This window comes from Haliotis cracherodii, unplaced genomic scaffold (genome assembly GCF_022045235.1).
Source record: "Haliotis cracherodii isolate W230 unplaced genomic scaffold, xgHalCrac1.p SCAF_2, whole genome shotgun sequence".
NCBI lineage: Eukaryota > Metazoa > Mollusca > Gastropoda > Lepetellida > Haliotidae > Haliotis > Haliotis cracherodii.
Genome location: NW_027266275.1, coordinates 81,619,294 through 81,643,209, shown reverse-complemented (window position 1 = coordinate 81,643,209; position 23,916 = coordinate 81,619,294). Strand labels below are relative to the sequence as shown.

Sequence of the window (23,916 nt, the reverse complement as noted above, 5' to 3'; positions counted from 1 at the left end):
TGTGGATTGATACATGTGTCCAAATGGTGGTTCGATCCATCCTATGTCATCACTGTCAACTTTTGAGAATAGAGTGCTCGTTTCCATAGGAAGCCTTGTATTGCATTCTATGTAAGTATCTCTGATTGTGCCTGGTGACTATGTACCGGTAGTGCTGACTCTGGTCAGTACTGAGAGTGTTTAAGTACCTTGAGTAGATTCTCCTGATACCTCTTCATCATAGTACTGTTGGGTGGTGGTTATCAGCTGGACTCCTGTCATACCAGTAAGAACATCAGGCTTTCTTGACAGCTGCTCAGGTTGTGTTCCCGTTACAACAGCCTGAGGCTGTTGTTCTTTGACCTCCATGTCATGCTGCCCTGTGGCAGAAAATATGGGCTGTTGTCCTGTGGAAGTGACCTCAGGCTGTTTTGTTGTTACATCGACCTTAGGTTCTTGTCCTTTAACCGTGACATCAGGTTCTCCTGTTGCAAAGACCCCATGCTGTCGTTCTATGGTAATGACATCAGACTGTGGTCCTGTGGCAAAGACTCCAGGCTGTTGTTCGGTTGCAAAGACTCCAGGCTGTTGTTCAGTTGGGGAGACTCCAGGCTGTTGTTTAGTTGCAAAGACTCCAGGCTGTTGTTCAGTGGGGGAGACTCCAGGCTGTTGTTCAGTGGGGGAGACTCCAGGCTGTTGTTCAGTGGGGGAGACTCCGGGCTGCTGTTCGGTTGCAAAGATTCCAGGCTGTTGTTCAGTGGGGGAGACTCCAGGCTGTTGTTTGGTCGCAGAGACTCCAGGCTGTTGTTCGGTCGCAGAGACTCCAGGCTGTTGTTCGGTTGCAAAGACTCCAGGCTGTTGTTCGGTTGCAAAGACTCCAGGCTGGTGTTTTGTTGCAAAGACTCCAGGCTGTTGTTCAGTGGGGGAGACTCCAGGCTGTTGTTTGGTCGCAGAGACTCCAGGCTGTTGTTCGGTCACAAAGACTCCAGGCTGTTGTTCGGTCGCAGAGACTCCAGGCTGTTGTGCGGTTGCAGAGACTCCAGGCTGTTGTTCGGTTGCAAAGACTCCAGGCAGTTGTTCAGTGGGGGAGACTCCAGGCTGTTGTTTGGTCGCAAAGACTCCAGGCTGTTGTTCGGTCGCAGAGACTCCAGGCTGTTGTTCGGTTGCAAAGACTCCAGGCTGTTGTTCAGTGGGGGAGACTCCAGGCTGTTGTTTGGTCATAGAGACTCCAGGCTGTTGTTCGGTCGCAAAGACTCCAGGCTGTTGTTCGGTCGCAGAGACTCCAGGCTGTTGTTCGGTTGCAGAGACTCCAAGCTGTTGTTCGGTTGCAGAGACTCCAGGCAGTTGTTCAGTTGCAAAGACTCCAGGCTGTTGTTCAGTGGCAAAGACTCCAGGCTGTTGTTCAGTGGCAGAGACTCCAGGCTGTTGTTTGGTCGCAGGGACTCCAGGCTGTTGTTCAGTGGCAGAGACTCCAGGCTGTTGTTCAGTGGCAGAGACTCCAGGCTGTTGTTCGGTCGCAGAGACTCCAGGCTGTTGTTCAGTGGCAGAGACTCCAGGCTGTTGTTCAGTGGCAAAGACTCCAGGCTCTTTTCCAGTGGTAACAACCTCAGGCTGTTTTCCAGTGGTAACAACCTCAGGTTGTTCTCCTGTGACACCAGGTTGTCCTATGATACTGTAGGGAATTGTGTAGGTAGGACTGGTTGCTTTCCTCTCAGTAGCAGTTTCCTCGACTATGTATTCTTCTCTATGGTCAACAAATTCATCAAAGCTTGGATCATAATCATACATTGGAGATTCCTTGTCAGTTACTCTGTCTTCTGCAACAAATCCTGCTGGCATTTGAGGCTCAGGGACAGAGGATGGTCCATCATGATATGATCCATCCGATGTTGGACTGATGATCTGTTCTGCTGCTTCTCCATAAGGCTCAGGTTCTAGAGACATTGGCCCTCCTGGAGGTAGGCTAGCAACTTTGTCGGTGTGGGCAGCCTCCACTCTTGTTTCTGAGTCTGGACCTCGGACTCGATCCTCTGCTCGATCCTTCTGTGGCCTGTACTGGTCACCATCATCCTCTGTTTCAAGCTGTCTCTGTCTCTCCTGTTGATCTAGTTCCTGACGCTCTATCTCATCGTCATCGTCATCCTTCCTCTGTTGGCGGAGCCTATCTACTTCATCAAGATCATCATCTCGCTCTTTCAATAGTCTCTGCTGTTTTTCTTCTTCAAGCTCTTTTTCCTTCTCCGCATCTTTTTGTCTGCACCTAGCAGCTTCGTCTTGCTGGAGCTGCTCAGCTTCTTTCTGCTGGAGTCTTTCTGCCTCTTGGTCCCTCAGCCTGTCAGCATCTAACTCTGCTTGTTTCAATCTCTCTGCATCAATTTCTTGCTGTCTTGACCGGTCATCTTCTAATCTTTGCTTCTCGGCTTCTGCCTCTTGCCTCCGTCGCTCATCATCCACCTGTTGTTGTTGTGCACGTTCCTCTGCCTCTTGTCGATACAACTCAGCCTGTTTTCTATGGAGTTCAGCTTCCTCTTCCTGCCGTTGAAGACGTGACTGTTCTTCGGCTTCTTTTTGCCTGAGCCACTCAGCTTGTTCTGAAATTTGCAGGATGTTATCGTATACCAAGCATTGAGAGACTTACGGACATCTTAGATGGAGGCAGGCTGTATTTCTAGAGGCAGACAGAAGGCAAACCATGCAGACACACAGCAGAAGAAGAGTCACTCTGCAGTACTAGTATAAGCAGCTGGAGCAGCTGGAGCCATGCACAGATGTCATCAGTGTGGCTCAAACTAGGCCAAGGCGAGCAAAACAGTTGTGGTCTACACAATGTATGTGAAACAAAGTCATTAGTAAGACTAACTAGTAATGAAATAAAATATCACAACTTGAACAGTGGTTACACTTTGTGTGTGTGTTGCTGGTAGCATTTCAACCCTTGTATTCTCACCTAGAGTAAGTGCCCTAATTCAACAGTTGAAACAGTAGAGGAAAGAAGTTTTTTTTGAGTTAGAAGGAAAACTATATGCAAAAGTGTGCTATCTAAAGATAAACAGCATGTCTCTAGCATGAATTTGCAATGCAGAAATAGTAAGAATCAAGGGTTAGGAAATGATCCAAGCACAAAGCATACAAGCCAATTTAAGCAGTATCAAATAAACTATACTATCTGACGATGTGAAGAATGAGAAAATCCTATAATTCATGAAGTAATGTCACCATCTACAAAACATTTACGCAGCGTTGTGAACATCTGGGTAACAGTGTCAAATTAACCAGCATCCCTCCAGAAGAGTTCAAACATCCATGTCATGTTGGTGTAGGTCTCTCCTATACAAGAACACTCCTCCTCTGCTTTGTAACACTGGCTGCGGGGCAGAATACTTTATTTTAGATTTTTTTTGGTAAAAGGACAATGCGGCACAGACCATGATGTTTCATTCCTAAACTAGGTACGTCTTGGCATTTGGCTTGGATGCTTTGGCATGTGTAACCATAAAAATAACAGATCTTTGACATGATTATGAAAAAATGTTGAGCAACATGCGCTTGAAGAAAGCAATACAGACACACTTCATGCAGTATTGGGGATGATCAGGAACTTGGCCTTCATTATACAGAGCCACATGTAGTTTTCCAGAATCTGAATCCAATAATGTTTCAAATCTGAGTTCAGCAAGCACTATGTTAAGAAAATAATCTTTAACTTCCGAAATCAGTATTTATCTTTGCTTATACGATTTTCAAAAATATTCAAGTGAAGAGATTTTGTACACTGGAAAACTAAACCTGACTTTGAGGCAAATGAAGGAAATGAAATGAGATAGAGATACGATGTATTGTTACATATGATGTTTCTTGTCATGAATAATATCCAGTTGACATAGTGTGTTCATTATATTAACAGGAACTGTTTGTACAACGTTTACACTGAAGATTCTCTTTCAGGTGTTGTTAACATCAATATTGCCTTCTAACCAATCCATAGACCATCATAATATCATTTAACCCTGGAAGTCGGCACCTTGTGGTGATTCGGTCAATCGTGTATTTTTATACTCCTGGCCTCTGAGTGATGGTTTACAGAACAAAATTCACCAAATCGAAAACGAAATTGAACATAAAATATACTAATAATAACAAAGAATACCACAACCAAGTAACTAAATGATGGAGACATTTATTCAATGACAACAAAGTATGACAATATAGACGAAGCAATACGGCAGTGAGATAAGCTATACATCATGTAAATATGAAAATCAAGCAGATGTTAAAGAGTAATGAATAGCTAAATTATGTAAGAAATTCTTTTGCGGAAAAGTTAATTAAAAGTGGACAGACACTAAATACAATTAAAGTGACACAAATTATTTCAACTTCTTACTCTAAAATTTAGAAATGATTGCTTAATGCCCAAAATCATTTTCTTATATCTAGCTCGTGCTTTCTTATCAGCACTGCTGAGAGCAACTAAGATGAAAACAATCAAAAGTCACAACCTTATATGCAAATATTCATCAAAATCAACAAATTGCACTTGCTCATTAAAATAACATTACAAATATCAAAGAAAGTAAAATCCAATGAGCTAAGAGAATATAAATTGCACTTTTCGTTATTGACAAAAGATGTCACATCAATAATGCTTGCCATTTTTCGAAGGTCTCCCTCGGCCAAACGAACATGTATAGCTGTATAACAACACTTAGGAAAACAAAAGAATCAACTTAAATAAAAAGGATTCAATGGATTATGAAATCCTTGCTTGACAATGGAATAAGGATCTATACCGAAACAGTAATTAAAGAAGTTGTTATCCATAAATACTGTCTACTTTGGATTATGAAATAATAAATAATTTTGAATTCAGTGCAAAAGCTTCTCCTGTCTCAAAGTCTGAAGAATCTCATTTTATCCAACCCTGTGGAAGAAACACTGACACTTTCAAGTGTAATTTAGTAAGTTGTTTGTTATTTCCACAAACAGTTGTCAAATTCAAATCAGAGCCAATGCATAAAGTGATTTCTTCCTCAGGTTCCACCAACCCAATAACCTTACGAACACGTATCAGCAATATCAGAATTGAGAAAATAAAATTATATAGCGCAATATCCATAGTTCAATCATAACTATGAAAATATTCTTGCATAATTGAAATCAATCAAAACCATGCACATGTGTAAAACTGTGAAATGAAACCATTTTTGACAGGTGCAAAATAGTGCTCAACCAACCATGCTTTCCTGACACCCTATGTCTGTTAGCTGAACATGATGTCCAGGAAACAGTATACGCGCAGTTTCTTAACTCATGCAATAATATGCAAAGCTGAAATATCCTGGAAATAACCGCCAAGCAAATACATGTACAATTACGCATTTAAAACTTGCTTACATTAGAGCGGGCTGAGAAAGAGAACTCCATCTCGACAAAAACCGAATCCTACATACAGAAGCCTCTAAGTAATTCTCTGTTCATGAGATTCTTCAGGGATAGCTAAAACATAATAATCGGCTATTGTTCTCTTGTTGTATGCTACACTCTGCGCTAATCATGTGGCCCAAAAGCCTGTCATGGATTGGCAAGGCACACAGTATTCGACTACACACCAGACTCCGATTGGTCAGCTCCTTCAGCCTCGGCAGCCAATCGTGCAGCAGCTTGCTCAACGTTCGAGAAAGGAGTTATTCTTTCTTCTGAAACATTTAAGAAAATCTGTGTGTGAGTTTGGTGCCTTCTTGACAATCTGACCCAGGTTTAAGTTACTTCAAATATTATTTTTTTTCTTCCGAGGCTTTCAATCTCTTAGCGAAAATTATATTTTCATTAAAAAACATGTAACATAATGTATTTACATTAAAAAACATGTACCGTAATATTATTCCTAAAAAAAGTAGCATTAATTATTTACAGTTCTTATGACAGTACATCACTTAAGCACAAAAACTACTTAAACATTAATCACAATAACTATAAACCTTGGGAAATACAAATCTAAATTTAACCGCTCTCTCAACTTACATAATTAGCGTAATCTGACACCTTACATTTATTTAATTATATCACTACTAATAACTTCACTTTTATACAACAATATGTCTAAATCTGTAACAAGTACTTAAGGAAAAAGCATTTTCATCATTACAACTCAATCAAAAAAGGAAATTCACATTAATTTTAGTCATGACACAGTGAGTGGTGTTGTGCAGTTGGCAGTTCAAACTGCAAGGTGTAAACCTGAAATAAAATGGATTACTGTGTATGAAACTATCACAGAGTCGGGTGATATTGGCAGCTGAATAACAGTATATCACACAGTAGGGGATATTGGCAGCTGAATAACAGTATATCACACATTAGGGGATATTGGCAGCTGAATAACAGTATATCACACAGTAGGGGATATTGGCAGCTGAATAACAGTATATCACATAGTAGGGGATATTGGCAGCTGAATAACAGTATATCACACAGTAGGGGATATTGGCAGCTGAATAACAGTATATCTCACATTAGGGGATATTGGCAGCTGAATAACAGTATATCACACATTAGGGGATATTGGCAGCTGAATAACAGTATATCTCACATTAGGGGATATTGGCAGCTGAATAACAGTATATCTCACATTAGGGGATATTGGCAGCTGAATAACAGTATATCTCACATTAGGGGATATTGGCAGCTGAATAACAGTATATCACACATTAGGGGATATTGGCAGCTGAATAACAGTATATCACAGTAGGGGATATTGGCAGCTGAATAACAGTATATCACACATTAGGGGATATTGGCAGCTGAATAACAGCATATCACAGTAGGGGATATTGGCAGCTGAATAACAGTATATCATAAAGTAGGTAATATTGGCAGCTGAATAACAGTATATCACATAGTAGGTAAAATTGGCAGGTGAATAACAGCATATCACACAGTAGGGGATATTGGCAGCTGAATAACAGTATATCATAAAGTAGGTAATATTGGCAGCTGAATAATAGTGTATCACATAGGAGGTAATATTGGCAGCTGAATAACAGTAAATCACATAGTAGGGGATATTGGCAGCTGAATAACAGTATATCACAGAACACTCAGTGCAGCACACATACTGCAACAAACCATGCAGAGATCATGCACATACAGTCATCATATAGTGAGGTCAGAGTTCACCATAAAATAAACAAAGTATAAGTTATATCCTGTATTTCCTTGAATATACACCAACATTATTAAACATGGAGGAATCTCGGATAAATTTCATCAGCAAAACACTCTTTGCACTAATACACATTCCTACAAGATGTTACAAAAATAAACGTCAATGCCAAGAGAATAACCAGTCTTGATTATCCACCGACACATTCCATTGGGCATAAAAGCCAAAATAGCATTAAAAAGTATACGGATGGACCACTGAAAATCAGAGACGACACCAGGTGTTCGCCAAAAGAATGACATGACAGAAGCCTTTAAAATGAGCTTCTGAGGATGCCTGTGAAGGAACTGGGACTTGTTTAGAAAAGAGGTACATTCTCTGACCATCTGTGTTCACACATAGGAGTTATGAGAGTAGAACCATCAAAACCTGTTGATCATAATTCTAGGTATTTATTGAAGGAAATACAGTGTTAGTCTGTCAAGTTCAAATGCAGTTTCAATTCTAGAGAAAAATGCCCTATTGCACAATGTGAAAGAAGCTAAACCTGTATTCATGCACGCTTCGATCCAGTGATATGGCAAACATCCTGAAAAGAAACTCCCAAGGAGGTTCAACTATTCCTATCAAACTCAACTCACAGGAGGCAAAACAAAGGTGAAATAGCAACAATGGTTTATGTGGTCAAAATAAATCCAGATTTCTATTTAGAATTAAAAAGATTGTGATATCTTCTTTGCAAAACAACTGAGGAAGCAAAAAATAAAGACTTTGACAATTGGGTGTTGGAAATTGTTACGTGTAGGGACAAAATTGATTTGACGACAATCGGCTACCTTTGATCACCTCTGTTCGTTCAGAGGTGCCCTGTGGTGTTATGGTGGTCACTTTACGAATTGTTTTCCAAGTTTCCCCATCTTCAGAAATCTGGAAAATCTCCTCAATTTCTGTGACCTCATCATGATGTTCCTCATCTTCTACGAAATGGCGCTCCTCCGCTGATCACGCAGCAGTGGGGAAAACAAACACTCAGATTTGCCAATGGGAATTGGGTGATGAGAAATAAATGTGATAAACCACAGAAATGGGAACTTAAAACATGGCTATTATCATCCAGCTGTACCCATTGTGTTGAATATTTGCTAATCCTTGACTTGCCCCTCTGCGATTCACCTCGTTAGTACTACACTCGTTAACATGTAGCCACAATGTACAGAAACAGAAACAACAACCTTTGCAAGAAGTTAAACATTATTAGGATGTTGCAAATGTTTTCCCATGTACCACTGCGTTATGGAAACTAGCCGAAGTGTTTCTTAGATCTGAATATTGTTGCTGTTAGATACCCCGGTACTCAGAATTTTGAAAAGGAGGCAAACAGACTCCAAATAATGCTATTTAAAGGAAATTTCTAAAATGCTGTTTTTTAAACACCACATTAAACTGTTCACAGGAGTTATTTTGGATTCCAAACTACATACCCTAAATTGGGAAGAAAACATAATTTTGTTAGTATTTGGATTTTCCTACAAGTCCATTTTTTCTTAAATTCAGAGATATTTTAAGACTTGATGCAAAAATGTAAAGCTCAATACAAAAGCCTCTGTAGTGGTTCTGTTATCAGTGCAATGCAAATCACCTCTGTGAAGCAATTACATGACTTGACAAATTCTAAATTTCAGTTTGTGTCTTTTTACTGACATTTGCTCCAGACATGGGGCCAAAAACATCCTGTGAGCAGATGTAGATAATCCCTGGTTGATACACAGTGGTCCACAGCCTTGTAACAAACAAAACGCTGTCCTTCTGACATGGTACAGCACAGAGCACACCAGTCAACAACTACGTCATTAGAAATGACACAAAGCATGTTTAGCATCTGTACTAGAAATTTATCAGAATGGGAAAAACTCTCTGTTCTGGAAAGCCAAGAAGATGGTCTAGATCTAATGTCAGGCATACAGAGCTTTAACCCAGTAACACACTCTGCCCGTTACAAGGACATACCTAGTCCTAGTTCTCCAGCTGATTGGATACAGTCTACTGGCCCCTTTTGGATATTTTGGTAAGTAACAGAATTTCAACTCTGTCCAAGACAATGCAAGATACCTACTCTGCAGGCTAAAATATCTCTCACTTATATGAAATTATTAGTTGATTAATGTCTGTTTGGTCATCTTCAGTCAGCATTTCAGAAACTGTATCCTTAACATGGAGATTTTCACAGTTATAAATTGATAAAAAGTTGCATGCATGTCGTGCAAAATAAGACATATTTCCATTAATGATGTGCAACAAATTGATAATGATCTCATAACATAACTGACCAAATCATTAAACCCAGTCATGGTGCAAAATAAACAGCACTGAAACAAACACTGTCGACTTGTCCATTACCTCCCTGCATGTAGCATATCACACAAGAGATGTAGACAGTAAGAAAAAGGATGTCAGGATGAGTTATGGGGAATAGAAGATACAGATTTGTTCTCAAACATAATTACTTCATTCCTTTGTTAAGGATAGAGAAATGAAATACCTTAAACTCGACCCCCTAACGAAACTTTTATTAGTGGCTGCGAAATCGTACCAATGTACTGCTCCACTATCAGACAAAAAAATCATTTCGGAACAAGGGCTACAAAAACATCCACAGTACTCTGTAATGTTTATTCTGATGAAGCTTTTGAATGCTGGTGCAAAATCAGCATCGGCAGCAAGTACAATCTTATGAAGGTGAGAATTGTACCTGTGTTTAAGCAGCCAGTGGATCAGTACACAACTATGATTTAGCAGATAATTTTCAGGTAAAAGATGTCCTTAAAAGGCCCAGTATATACACTGCCACTCTATATGAGTGGAGATAGAAGAACCTATAGGAGATAAACATGCACAGTCCTGCTTCTCTTGGTTACGAGAGAAACTCAAAGCCCATTTCAGCCTGATATGAGCCGTGAGGAACAGATGATGTTTAGATATGTCGAGGTCTGCCATGCAAAGAAGCCGCAGCTTAACTTTGGAGGTTTCAAACTTATTTTCTATCAGAAACTTTACAGATCTTTGAATGAATCTGAACTCAAATAGTAATATTGAATCCTAATAAATAAAATTAGCTCTTATAATATCTGCAATGATTCATTACAGAAGAAAAGTATAACTAAATTAATAATTTAGGAAAAAGCCATATTACGTACGGTATTAATAATATCCAAAATCAAAACATTTCATACATTAAATCTTCTATGTGTGAAAGTAGTCCGATTGTAAATGCACCAACATTAGGTATACAAAAATTAAGTGCATTAACAACCAAATATCTCTTCATTGCATAAGCAGTAAGATTAGTTAAGACTGCAGCTTCTTCCAGATCTATCTACAAGACAGCTGCTGACACTAATTAGGGCTACACTTGGTCACTGACGACAGAAAGATAGCATGCGAGACGACTGACATGAAGTCACTTCTAAGGGTGGAAGTCTACCTGTGAATGGTTGTTTTTCTGAAGGACTGGGGGGTGGGGTCTTGACGGTTTCCTCATCCTCCGCATATCCCTGGTCTGGAAGCAATTTAGGACATGCAAAGCTTAAACAAGTCAGGAAGGGTGGAGAATACAGAGTGGTCTCCCCTAGTTCCAGTTCAGCTTGATGCTATTAGAAACTTCCAAAGCAAGCTAGTAAAATGCAGCTGGTGTTTAATGGCCTTAATCATTGCCCATTAGTATCAAAATAACTCATGTTGTCCATGCATCAAGATGTTTTAATAATTATTCATCAAATGAGATGAAAATCTGTCAAAAGAAAGATCATGGATTTTCTTCCCTTTTTTGGTGTGTGTCAAATTTCATTAAGTGGGTTAGAAATGACCACTTCTGTAAACGAACCAGTTTGTGATCGCAGGTAAACATCAAAAGGGCAACAGGATGGAGAGAGAAGACACTTTGACACAGATTGCACAACATCCGTTCATTGTGATGGTATATCACCTTACAGTTGGTAGATTGTGACAGGGATACGAACATACAAAGGCAGTTTACATATATTTACTGAAACAATAAAAGATCAAGACACTGAACGGCTCGTATCAAATTGGTCTCTGATCCAAGCTACATCCTGTAGAAGCAAAAAATGCATGAACAGCTAAAAAACAACAACCCAAAACCCAACATTCCCTTGTGTGATAAGGCTAGGACAGAGAGTGTTGTGCCGGCCTATATCAGGGTACATCATTCTGGCAGAAATATTGGTCAGACTTGGCTTATACATACGTTTACATGCTGTGTATACAGACACCAAACAGAAACAGCTTTCATGTTAGATCATTATCAAACATGCACTTGAAATGCAAAGTATACAAAACAGGACATACAATAGAAACTGACACAAAACAGGTCCATAAAATTGTCATACATAAACAGACAGGTAATTAATCATGGCATAATTAAAGAAAGGTTAACAAAATTACACAAACGTTTTGTGGCAACTGAGATGCAACCAAGCATGCAATGTTTTAGTATTGGCAGTCATTTCTCATTGGTTATCAGGCTTGTGTGCAGTGATACATGTCGGCCACGTGGAACTTGTGTGTAGTGATATGTGTCGGACATGTGGAACTTGTGTGTAGTGATATGTGTCGGACATGTGGAACTTGTGTGTAGTGACATGTGTCGGACATGTGGAAATTGTGTGTAGTGATAAGAGACTTGTGTGCAGAGATACGTGTCGGACATGTGGAACTTGTGTGTAGTGATACGTGTCAGACATGTGGAACTTGTGTGTAGTGATATGTGTCGGACACGTGGAACTTGTGTGTAGTGATGTGTCGGACACGTGGAACTTGTGTGTAGTGATATGTGTCGGACATGTGGAACTCGTGTGTAGTGATATGTGTCGGACATGTGGAACTTGTGTGCAGTGATATGTGTCAGACATGTGGAACTTGTGCGTAGTGATATGTGTCGGACACGTGGAACTTGTGTGTAGTGATGTGTCGGACACGTGGAACTTGTGTGTAGTGACATGTGTCGGACATGTGGAACTTGTGTGAAGTGATATGTCGGACACGTGCAACTTGTGTGCAGTGATATGTGTCGGACATGTGGAACTTGTGTGTAGTGATATGTGTCGGACATGTGGAACTTGTGTGTAGTGATACGTGTCGGACACGTGCAACTTGTGTGCAGTGATATGTGTCGGACATGTGGAACTTGTGTGTAGTGATACGTGTCGGACACGTGCAACTTGTGTGCAGTGATATGTGTCGGACATGTGGAACGTGTGTGTAGTCATAAGAGGCTTGTTTGAATATGATATGAGGACACGTGCAGAGCTTGTGTCAGTAAAATGTTGACTTTATAAGACTTATGGCTAAATTCACCTTCACCAGTGAAAATTTAATTCATGGAAAGTTATTAGACATTGGGAAGTATTAGATCATAAGTAATATATAAATGATATGAATGTGTTCTTCTTTAACTAACAGTGCCTCTTAAAGTTAATATATATTTCCATGTTTTGTGTGATGAATAGAATTAATACCAGTATGTCATGTGTAATTTTAAAATACACTGCACAGCAAACAAATGTTGCAAATTTCTCGAATGACCCTTCTGAAAAAAGAATTGTTAACTCAAAATAAACTCAAGTTAATAGAAAAATCACATATGAAACATGCACAAAACGACAACCAAAACAGAAATACATTCAACTTTCAACTGAGGCAAATGTTGTTTGTGAAACCAGTGCATGGTGCAGGGGAGACAACTGTGACTGGGCTACCTTGGTCTCCTTTGTAAACCATGGAGGTTTCACTGGGGGAGCGCTCGGGTTCCATATCAACACAGGGCGCTTGTGCTGGAGCCTGCTGGACACGTTGCATAGGGTCTTCCGGGCTGCCTTTTGCTACTCGGACAATTGTGTCTTCGGAAACACTGTGCCTCTCTTCTGTTACTAGACGCAGCATTGATAAAAGCACAACATCTAGTTAATCTGTTAGTCTCCAGATTACTCAGCTTGGAACAAAGTTGAGACTTGATGAAGGAAATATATATATATAAAAAAAAATACAAACAATTTTTGTTTTTTTTAAATTTCATGAAATTTCGAATTTCGAAAGTGATAAAACTATTGGACTCAGCTTTTTTCACTGTTTCACTTAAAAAGATGTAGCCAAAATTACTACCTTCAAATATTAAAACGTTCCTCCTTTCATCAGTCGGAAATTAACAATAAATACTTGACCACAGTCACCACATGGAAACAAGGAAACTATAGACCAGTTTAAGACAAATCAACCTGCATCAGAAAATAGATCTAAACGAAATGAGCATCTAAAATAATGAAATATGATTTGAAAACAAACCACTGGTTACAAAGATTTCCCGAGCATGTTCCAGTCAGTGACTGCTGCAGCAGATAATCCTCAAGCATACAATCAACACTGAACATCTACATATAGATTATTGCTATGAAAACAGTGGCCGTGTTTCAAACACAACACCTGGGGTCAGTCAATAAAGCTGACAGTAAATATGGACAACTGATTCAGCATAAATACAGTACATATATTATTTAATTGACATTATGTACTTAACACATCACTCATCATTCGTTCATGCCGCTTTAACAGTATTCCAGTTATATCACAGCGTGTCAGCTTAATCTGGAAGGAAAGCCTGAAGTGATGCAGCTCTCAGTGAAACTTTCCTGAAATCCACAATCACGAGTATGGTGCTGACAAACCTAGAAACATAATCAGGGATTCAAACCCACTATCATATATCTCTGGTATGCCCAAGGGATGCAACTCTGCAAAGTCTAAGTGATCTCTGCACAGTCTAAGTGATCAAAATATAAACAACTGATATTAAAACTTTTACTGCTTAATTGTGAATTAAATGTGGATTAAACTTTAAATCTCATGCACCATCGAGCTGTAAGTGTTTGATTAACTGTGAATTAGTAGGCAATGATAATCAGATTGTGAACTAAAACCAGGTTGTGTTACGTATGGTATTCATGTGGTGGCAACATGCTTCAGATAACACATGCCATGAGGAACACAGCCAAATATCAATACAAGTTTAACATGTTGATACAAAGGGGTACAACAATCACAACAAAAATGCCAAGCATGCTGTTACCGGAGAAGCTAGGTCTTGCTGTCATAACAAATTGGAGTGGTCGTTTACAAAATGATGAGATAAATTGTTATTATCAATATTAGCCACTTCTTATTTTTATTTAATAATAATAAACTGACCAAACAACAGATTCTGAATTAACTTCCATTTCATCAGATGGAAGTGAAGAGTTCTGTGTTACACATACGGTAGATAAATTAGAGACTTCTAAAAAACAAAATACTTCCATGTTTACAAATTAATACTTGCACTTGCAAGAGAGTTTTGACCTGTTCAGAGAGACATCTAGCACCATAATACAACCCCCAGGAAGATGGCTAGGGAAGGAAGTGGACTAGTTGGTTTAGTCAGTGGGATATGGTCCCAGCTTACTTTGTGGATTACCCATAAGGATACAAGCTGATATTGCCCATGACGATACTGGCTCTATCATCAAAAGTTTTTTCAACATTCTGAACAGGATGGAGTACACAAGATCTTGGGGTGTCCTCGGCAGCCCCATTGTAAGAGAGAAGGAAAGATCAGGGCTGCTACACATAGTGTAGATATAGAGCGTGACACGTTGCATGACAAGGCCAATATTGACGAATGTAGGTATGCCTGTCAATCAATAGTATGACAGCTGTGGATTGCAGATAATCACCAGCTTTAGGCTATTTCTGACTTGCTATTCATTGCTTAAGTGTGTGATATGTACATGCAGCTTGGCTACAAACATGTCGATGTGCAATGGCTGAGTGATCACACAATTATACTAGCCACATAGCTCTCAATGTAGAACTCAATCGACTTCTCATTTTTTGCAGGAAATATTTGACATATTCTCAATGATTTAATTGATTTTTCAAAATAACATATCCCCAAAGACATTTATTTGTAAATACAACTTGTAAACTAAGTTCTCATCATGCCTTGTTTGATAAGATGTGGGCCTTGTCCCCAAAGTGATTGTAGAACTAGGATTGTCGTAAGTCTATTCTCAAGTAACGGAGTTACAATCACCTTAGCGCAAAGACTGCTTTGTGGAGTGTGGTCCTGGTTCAATGTGATAAACGTAATAGGGGGTTGGGAAGTAGGTACAGGTAACTTTCATCCTTATACAACACAGTCCAAGACACAGCAACCCCGATAACCCAAACACACCAAAATGGGAATTCAACAATCATGAAATGAAACGGAACTTATCACACTGATTTACACTATCAGAGTACAGTACATCACTACAGCAGATAAACACATACAAAATAGGTTCAAATTAGAACAAAAAACATGGAATCATAAACTGCTTGACAAAGACATGACAAGGAATTCCTGGATATGGAAAACCTTGAAACAGATGTGAAAGTTAGTGGAATTTGGGTAATGTAAAAATAATAACTGTGTGGATGACAACTTCTTTATTAAGACTGTTAGGACGTGTGACGAATATGCTAGAATCTTTACTGAAATGTCCCAATAGTTTCAATAAACAGCAGATATTATGAACCCTTTCTTATAAATTTGTTCCAAAATAACATAAACTGTTTACTTTGGAATTGTCATTAATTTAGAACATGCCAGGATGAATGAAACAATTTTTACCAGTTACAATAAATGTTCATGTAAAGATGTAACACTGAACTTGTCTCCACACAATTAGTCCAAAATAAACTGAACAAAAATCACATCAGACATGGGAACGACTAATTCCCATCTTTCACAGAAACAACATCAACACAGTAACGCTACGTCTGACATATGATTGGATGATTGGCGAGTGATGTCAGACAGTTACATGATTGGATGACTAGAGACAGGTGGGTCAAGGGACATACAGATGGTGAGGCAACGTTCCTGGGATCAATCTTGTCGTGCATGATGCAGTAAGTTATATGAAGTGACAGTTATGGTGACAAATGGCAGGCACGACGACTGAAAAGCTCCATGCCATGGGTGAAAAGATTGATCAGTATTCTTGAAATTAACATGCATGGAAAATGCAGGCACGTGCATCAGACTGAAGGTCCAAATGGCCACAGTGAATACCTTCTCTCTTGGATTTTTCCAATGCTTCCTGCTCATCAGCAAGACGATCCATTTCGCTAACAAGGCTCATATAAGCCTCTTTCTTTTTACGAGAGGTTTCTGCCGTTTCCTCTGGTGACTCTGCCTTTGCTAGCGGCCTACGGACATCTAAATCGGCTAAAATCTGTTCCTCCGCTATAGATTCCGGGCGGGAGCTAGTTGCTGATTGAGATAACGGTCAAAGTGTCAATATCCCCGCTACATTGTGACAATCATCCTTCTCACATGTCACTACAATAGTACACTCGTGTATATATAACATGTCAGCTACAGTTGTGTTGAAATGTCAGTGATGGATGTCCGCTGGTAGGGTTTAAACGATCCTACTCTTCTATGACACATCTTTTACTTCCTTCATGGTCAAAGGTACATTAGTTTATACTACACAGTCTTGTTTATACTACGCAGTCTTGTTTATACTATGCAGTCTACAACCTAGAATGATTCGTTGTATGCAAAACAGAAAGACTAGAGGAATAGAACCTGTGTCTTCAAGACAATGAGCAAGTCCAGGGCCCCCTTGCACAAAACAATCTTAGCGCTAAGACTATTGTAAGCCTATGTTAAAGTATGGGAGTTAAGATCATCTTAGTGCAAAGATCGCTTTGTGCAGGTGAGCTACCCGTCTGCTCAAATGATTTACAACAGAAACACACGGGGAATCTCCCTCTCAAAGAAATTTGGATAAAAGAATCCGGAACTAGGTTGACCACAAATTGGAAACTTTATTTGTACAGATTACTTAAATTGCAATATGTTTTTGAGCAGGTCTTAACAAAATTGAATACAAAATACAAATTGTACATATCCATAATTTTAAATATGTTATTGATGACGTAATGGCACCAAGAATTCACACATCAGGATAGAGCATCATAGCCACAGACGTTAATGGAGCCCGACACAACAGTTTGAGGAGATAAAAACCAAAATAATACCAGCGGACATCCTCAAAGTACAACTAATTATCACAGTTTCAGAAAGTCAAAATAGCATGTCCTACAAAAGTATTCTCACAAAACATGACAGCACTAAGTTACCGCTAAGCAAGTGTGCATAGACATATCCATAGTGTTTGTACACATATATACATATACAACAGTATATACTACTCAAAAGAAGTTAAACAACACCTGATTCTATCATATAACCAGAGTTGACAGTACATTGTATGACAGTAATATGAAAGTATCCTTAACTTCTTTTGAGTGGTCAGCAGACAGCTAAAATATTCAGCTGAAATAAAACTCATTCAAACAAACATTTAATTATATGCTGGAATCAAAAGTCAAAGCCACCATATGACGAATCTGAGAAGAATGTTAAATATTTGTTCATACTGAAATAAAAAATTTAATAAATTCTTTCTAGATTCAAAACTTGATCCAAATGATTTTACAGAGATCAACTCATGATTTTTATACACCCATAACACAAGATTATTAATAATTAACCTTTTGCAAAGACAAACACAACTTTGGGACAAAAGGTCACTGAGTCCAGGTCTCAAAAGCATATCGGCTATGGACAAGGCTATGAATAATAGAGTGCAAACTCACTATTTGAAAAATCATCTACTGAAAACAAAATAAAGTTTCAAAAACTTCACTACTTAATAACTAATTATACAGATTCAGATATCCAAACACGTCAAAATATCTGACATTTCAACATAGTGGCTTCTTGTAATGATTGCAGCACATCACAGAACAGATTCATAACTGATACTACTTTCACAACTATCCCTCACCTTCAGCTTCTACTTTAGGTGCAGTCCTGTCCACAAAGGACCCGCGGTCACTACTTGGACTGGACTCTTCTGCTGCAGACTCCGACTCCTGAAAGACAAATACACAGACTTAGACACACTTAACAACAGATACTGAGTTCAAAGGAAACTTGATCTGAATCAGTTGCAGGTCTGGTCAATACTTGGCTTGTTTTAGGCAGACCTCTTGAATATCTATGGATGCATCTTTCACACTTTCAAAAAACTATATGTTTATGGTTTAAGGTTTGCATCTTTCGATAACATATCTTGAAACTACCAACCATAAATTTGAAAGAAAAAAATAATCAAGTTTGAATTTCATTTTCCCTTTTCGAATCTGAATCCAACATAAAGTTATATGTTTCACTCCCTCAAATATCTGAAACAAGAAGAAACAGGAAACAAAGTCCATTAAGGAATCTACAAAATTAAACTTGAAAATTTTCAGGAAAGGTAATGTTTTATGTGAAATTATTTTTTGGAAAACCTACTGGTATTAAATGATGCAAGCATGCATGGATTTAAGCAAAATAGATTTTAAAATATTTTTGAAAACCATGCCATAAATTGAGATCAAAGTCAAAAAGACTCTAGTAACTGTTTGCAATATATGATGAAAAAAAGCAGTTGGTTTTTTTTATGAATGGCCCTCAAGGAGTAACTACAAACTGGACAAAAAATTGGCTTTAACAATGGACAGTCCTCAAGACATTTGTGAATCATACAAGTCAAATCCTAAATGTTAACACACACAAAAATATATAAAATATATAAAATCCAAAATATATCAAACAATATTTTCAAAGATGAACAAGTATTTCTTTGGCAATTTGTGAAAACAAATGTGAATGGCTTAGCATGTAATGGTGTAAGACAAATGACAAGACATTTCTGTCTGATGCTTGTGGCGACCTTCGGACTTCCTTGCCCAAGCTTGTACACATACACACATATCTGAACACATTACCACACATCCACTGAGGTGAGAGGCCTACTAACACAATCTGTCATATTCTCCGTTTCCATGTCTATGAATTTCTACTGGAAGAGACAAAATAGAAAGGTTTTCCTGAGGAGAGCAGAGCCGATGGCGGCCATTGATGATACTGGTGGCCTGACAACTATTAATGAAGGTGATGAGATGAGGATTGCAACTGAGGCAGAATTGCAGAAAATCCTCTACATATTTCTACATTCTACAAATGCGGTATCACATAAATGTAACATAAATACAACAAAACTAAAATATTCCTTTTCACTAATGAAATGGTGAAAGATAAAAAATTCCAAATTGTCTTATCAAGATGGGGTGGTAGAGCGGGGTTGTGCCAGGTATTTTCTCTAAGAGATCTAATGTGGTATAGTGAGGGAGGGCAAGATGAGAAAATGTCAGAAGTGGTTCCTGGAACAGAAAGAGCTCAGGGGTGATGTGAAAGACAAATGAAAACAATACTGAAGGAGAGACGCAATATCGGGGCAGCTGTGTGCAGAGCAATTTTGGCAACCATGGGCACAACAGTATGTTCCACACGGCACTGGTATATAACACTGAGCATCTCACAATCAAATAACATCCTGGTTTCCTCAAAACTAATAACGTACGTGATATCTGGGTTACTATTTTTTTAACAACTCTATGTATTTATATAGAAAGTTTCAATATACATTAAGAAAAATACAGATTTCAGTTTGGTTCCAAGTGTAAGTTTTTACACAGGTATAAATTTTGGTTTCACCATGCCCCAAATAATAGAATGAGCTCTAAACTTATTTTGGACAACTTTGTGCAACACAGAGTGAAAAGTCAATAAATTTGAATAAAACTCACTAAATAATCTAAAGAAACAAAATAAAATAAAATTTAAAAACATATCTACTCAATGGCTAATTATACTGATTCGGATATCCAATAATAGCAGCAAGCAAACGGCGCGACAAACTTAGGACAAACAGGGGAAGCAGCAAGCAGGCAAGCACGCACTGAGCAGAGAAGGCGGGACATATGGGGGTGGGGTTACAGCTGGGATGAGAATCCTACCTGAATATCGTCCAGGCTCTGAAATAAGGTAGTGGCATGCAAGAGATAATAATATGTCAATCAGCCAGAGACCGACCAATCGGCAGGCAGGGTCAGGGTCAAAGTGCGACTGCAAGCTGTCAAAGATGTTGAGTGGCAGCAACCAAACTAAAATGGGAGTGGCTAAGAGATGAGAGGTCAAAATGAGATGGTAGGTCAGGTAGATGGGAGGTTGGGTGGATGATAGGTCGGGTGGATGGTAGGTCAGGTGGATGGTAGGTCGGGTGGATGGTAGGTCGTGGAGATTGTAGGTCGTAGAGATGGTAGGTCGGGTAGATGGTAGGTCGGGTAGATGGTAGGTCGGGTAGATGGTAGGTCATGGAGATTTTAGGTCGTGAAGATGGTAGGTCAGGTATATGGTAGGTCGTGGAGATGGTAGGTCGTGGAGATGGTAGGTCGGGTAGATGGTAGGTCGTGGAGATGGTAGGTCGGGTAGATGGTAGGTCATGGAGATGGTAGGTCGTGAAGATGGTAGGTCGTGGAGATGGTAAGTCAGGTAGATGGTAGGTCGTGGAGATGGTAGGTCATGGAGATGGTAAGTCGTGGAGATGGTAGGTCGTGGAGATGGTAAGTCAGGTAGATGGTAGGTCGTGGAGATGGTAGGTCGTGGAGATGGTAAGTCGTGGAGATGGTAAGTCGTGGAGATGGTAGGTCGTGGAGATGGTAGATCGTGGAGATGGTAGGTCGGGTAGATGGTAGGTCGTGCAGATGGTAGGTCGTGGAGATGGTAGGTCATGGAGATGGTAGGTCATGGAGATGGTAGGTCGGCTAGATGGTAGGTGAGGTAGATGGTAGGTCGTGGAGATTGTAGGGCGGGTAGATGGTAGGTCATGGAGATGGTAGGTCGGGTAGATGGTAGGTCATGGGGATGATAGGTCGGGTAGATGGTAGGTCGTGGATATGGTAGGTCATGGAGATGGTATGTCGGGTAGATGGTATGTCGGGTAGATGGTAGGTCGGGTGGGAGGGTGGGACCAGGCACTGGGATGATGACCTAGACAACCTAGCTGTTATATACACGTAGATGTTAATTCCATATTAACAACCATTGTACATTTCTAACACAAGGACCTCGTGTTCAAATGTATCTTTGAGCTATTACTGTAACCTTTCCAGTAAAGGGTTAAATCAGTCTTAACACGTAGGCTGACTTCTGCACGAAAGTACCAATGTCAGTGTTGAATTTGTCCTGAAGGAATGAATGACTGTATTAGTGCACAGGCATACTGTTATGTGGTGAAGGCAGTTGTTAGAGTATTATAGTTATGGTCAAGCTACAAACAGTCACAGACCCAGGTAGAAAAGTACTAAATTTTCATAAATGTTTTGACAAAACAGACCAAGAATCAATAGATCATTTCAAAATTCCAACTGCATAGGATGTGACCTGTTTGCCGACTCAGTTGTAGTGTATGGTGCCTATCTACTCTCATTACTGTCTAGTTTGCAGTGATGGCTATATCTACAAAACAGCAAGTCCCACTGTGCTGGGCTGTCTCAACACAAACGTCGACATACTCAAAATCACAGATTTCCATACTGGAATTCAGATATTTCCTTTTCTCTGTATCTAGTACAATCTTGTCAAAATTTAAAAACAAGGAAAACAAACACAGCCCCCCAAAATGGCCATACTCATCGTGCAATGATACCCCGACCCCGGAATCATCCTATGGAAAGAGTCCACCAATGGCAGGAGGTAATCACCAAACACCTATTGTCTTTTCCCGTCAGTATATTTGTACAGCACAGACGAACTTGCTGATCTGCAAATTCCTTATCTATAAATAGGTAGCGTATGTCTCTTCTCTAGTTGTGAATCTAATCTAGTTGTTAGTCTAATATCTTATTACAGAAAGGCCACAAAGATAAGATATCGACGGAAATGGTTTACAAAATCAATAAATTTGACAAAATACTGAATTATTTCAACTTCGAGTCTTCCAAGACCTTTGCGGCCGTTCTGATGTCCTAGCTTTACTATGGGGTGATGGTTTGTGGTAGGGGAATAGCGCATTTTGTGTTACCTTTATAAGGTCTTGTTCATCGTATTGGACGTCGAGGGACATGCCTCTCTTCATGGAGTCTTTTGTAATTCCTACTTCTTCCTTAAATGTATCGAAACCTGAAAGAGATAACACCATTGAATAGAACCTGTCCAACGTGACCGGTAGTTACGTCATGGAATGTCACAGGTCACAAGAATTTGTCACGTTATTGAAGCCTAAGAGCATGGGTAAGATCTGACCAAACTACAATCGCAATCAGGTACAGTGCTGCCTACCTGACTGATCCATGGCTACCTGACTGATCCATGGCTACCTGTACCCCCCCACCCCCGACCAGTGTGTACAGTGTTGCCTACCTGACTGATCCATAACTACCTGTACCCCCCTCCCCCCTCCGTATTGTGTACAGTGTTGCCTACCTGACTGATCCATGGCTACCCTGGCTGCTGCTGCCTCCATCTCATCTTCCACCGTCTCGATGTCGTACATACACTTCTGGGCAACATCTTCTCGGTTGATCTTACGCAAGGCACTCTCTAAGGCATTACCTGCAACAAACATCACGAAAACTAAGACCTTAAACCTTATTTACTCTCATCCATGATTTTAATAAAATGAAAATTAGTACTTGGAACATATTCCGCTCAGTAATCCTTATAGGGTGAGCGAGTTGAGTTCAATACCACTTTTTACACTATTCCAGCTGTATATTGGCGTGTCAGCTTTATGTGGGGGGAAGAACTCTGAGGAAGCAGACATTGAATGGCCTTGCGACATGCAATTGGTGTAAAATGACCTCCAGGTGGTTTGTACACATGATCATGGTAGCTGTGGTTCTGTCTAAGCGACTGAAGTGTACCTGTTGCCTTTTCTTTGTTCTTCTGTACCCACAGGTTCAACATGGCAAGAGCTTGGTCGTTGACAGTGTTGTAGTCGGTCTTGATGCGGTTGATCTCCGACATGGTGATGTCCAGTTGCTGGGCTAGGATGACCCAGTCTCCCTGGAGGGTGTCCGCGATGTCTGTCAGCTTCATCTGACCCCGACTCACAGTGTCCTGGACCACTGGAACATAATAAAGACTGGTCAACAACAGCAGACAACTGGTCAACAACAGCAGGCGATCTGTTAACAATGGCAGATGACCAGTTAATAACAGCAGACAACTGGTAAACAACAGCAGACGGGTGATTAAGAACAGAAGACAAGTGGTCAAAAACAGCAGGCGATCTGTTAACAATGGCAGATGACCAGTTAATAACAGCAGACAACTGGTAAATAACAGCAGACGGGTGATTAAGAACAGAAGACAAGCGGTCAAAAACAGCAGGCAGTCTGTTAACAACGGCTGACGACAAGTTAATTATAGCAGATGATAACTTAACAGCAGACATACAAACACAAATATTTAACAGTTCTTGAAAAATAACTGTTGCATTTCAATGAAATGAATAGTGTTTGTTACCGTTAACTTCCATTGCAACAAATTCACCTGTATTGAGTTGTATTGAGTTTGAATGAGAGTGAGAGGGAACAACTCACCTATGCCATGCTCTCTCAGCAGCGAGTGCCTCTTCCTGACTTCAAGGGCTTCCGAGTCCTCTAAGCTGGATTCAGACTGGAACACAGAAACATGAGTGGCAATGTTATCATGTGCTGCCATCAGCAACATTTCATTCATATCATGGCAGTTTGGAAAGGATTGAGTTGACTTGAGT

The 23,916-nt window shown here is 39.7% G+C and overlaps 1 protein-coding gene across 50 annotated transcripts in view; it reads right to left on the bottom strand.

Annotated features, from left to right (window-relative positions):
• Nucleotides 1–23,916, bottom strand: part of LOC139468586 (ankyrin-2-like) — a 211,406-nt gene that overhangs the window by 37,097 nt on the left and 150,393 nt on the right. For 39 of the 50 annotated variants that reach the window (XM_071250662.1, XM_071250670.1, XM_071250664.1 and 36 more), the window contains 11 exons: nt 23,741–23,816; nt 23,060–23,263; nt 22,620–22,748; nt 22,219–22,316; nt 18,094–18,181; nt 16,305–16,505; nt 12,916–13,086; nt 10,623–10,697; nt 7,978–8,139; nt 5,589–5,675; nt 189–2,570 (listed from right to left, as the gene is read on the bottom strand). In XM_071250662.1, the coding sequence (XP_071106763.1) occupies nt 189–2,570; nt 5,589–5,675; nt 7,978–8,139; nt 10,623–10,697; nt 12,916–13,086; nt 16,305–16,505; nt 18,094–18,181; nt 22,219–22,316; nt 22,620–22,748; nt 23,060–23,263; nt 23,741–23,816 (3,673 nt within the window). The remainder of the gene's footprint in view (nt 1–188; nt 2,571–5,588; nt 5,676–7,977; nt 8,140–10,622; nt 10,698–12,915; nt 13,087–16,304; nt 16,506–18,093; nt 18,182–22,218; nt 22,317–22,619; nt 22,749–23,059; nt 23,264–23,740; nt 23,817–23,916) is intronic. The other 11 variants (XM_071250698.1, XM_071250700.1, XM_071250699.1 and 8 more) reach the window with 7 other exon arrangements.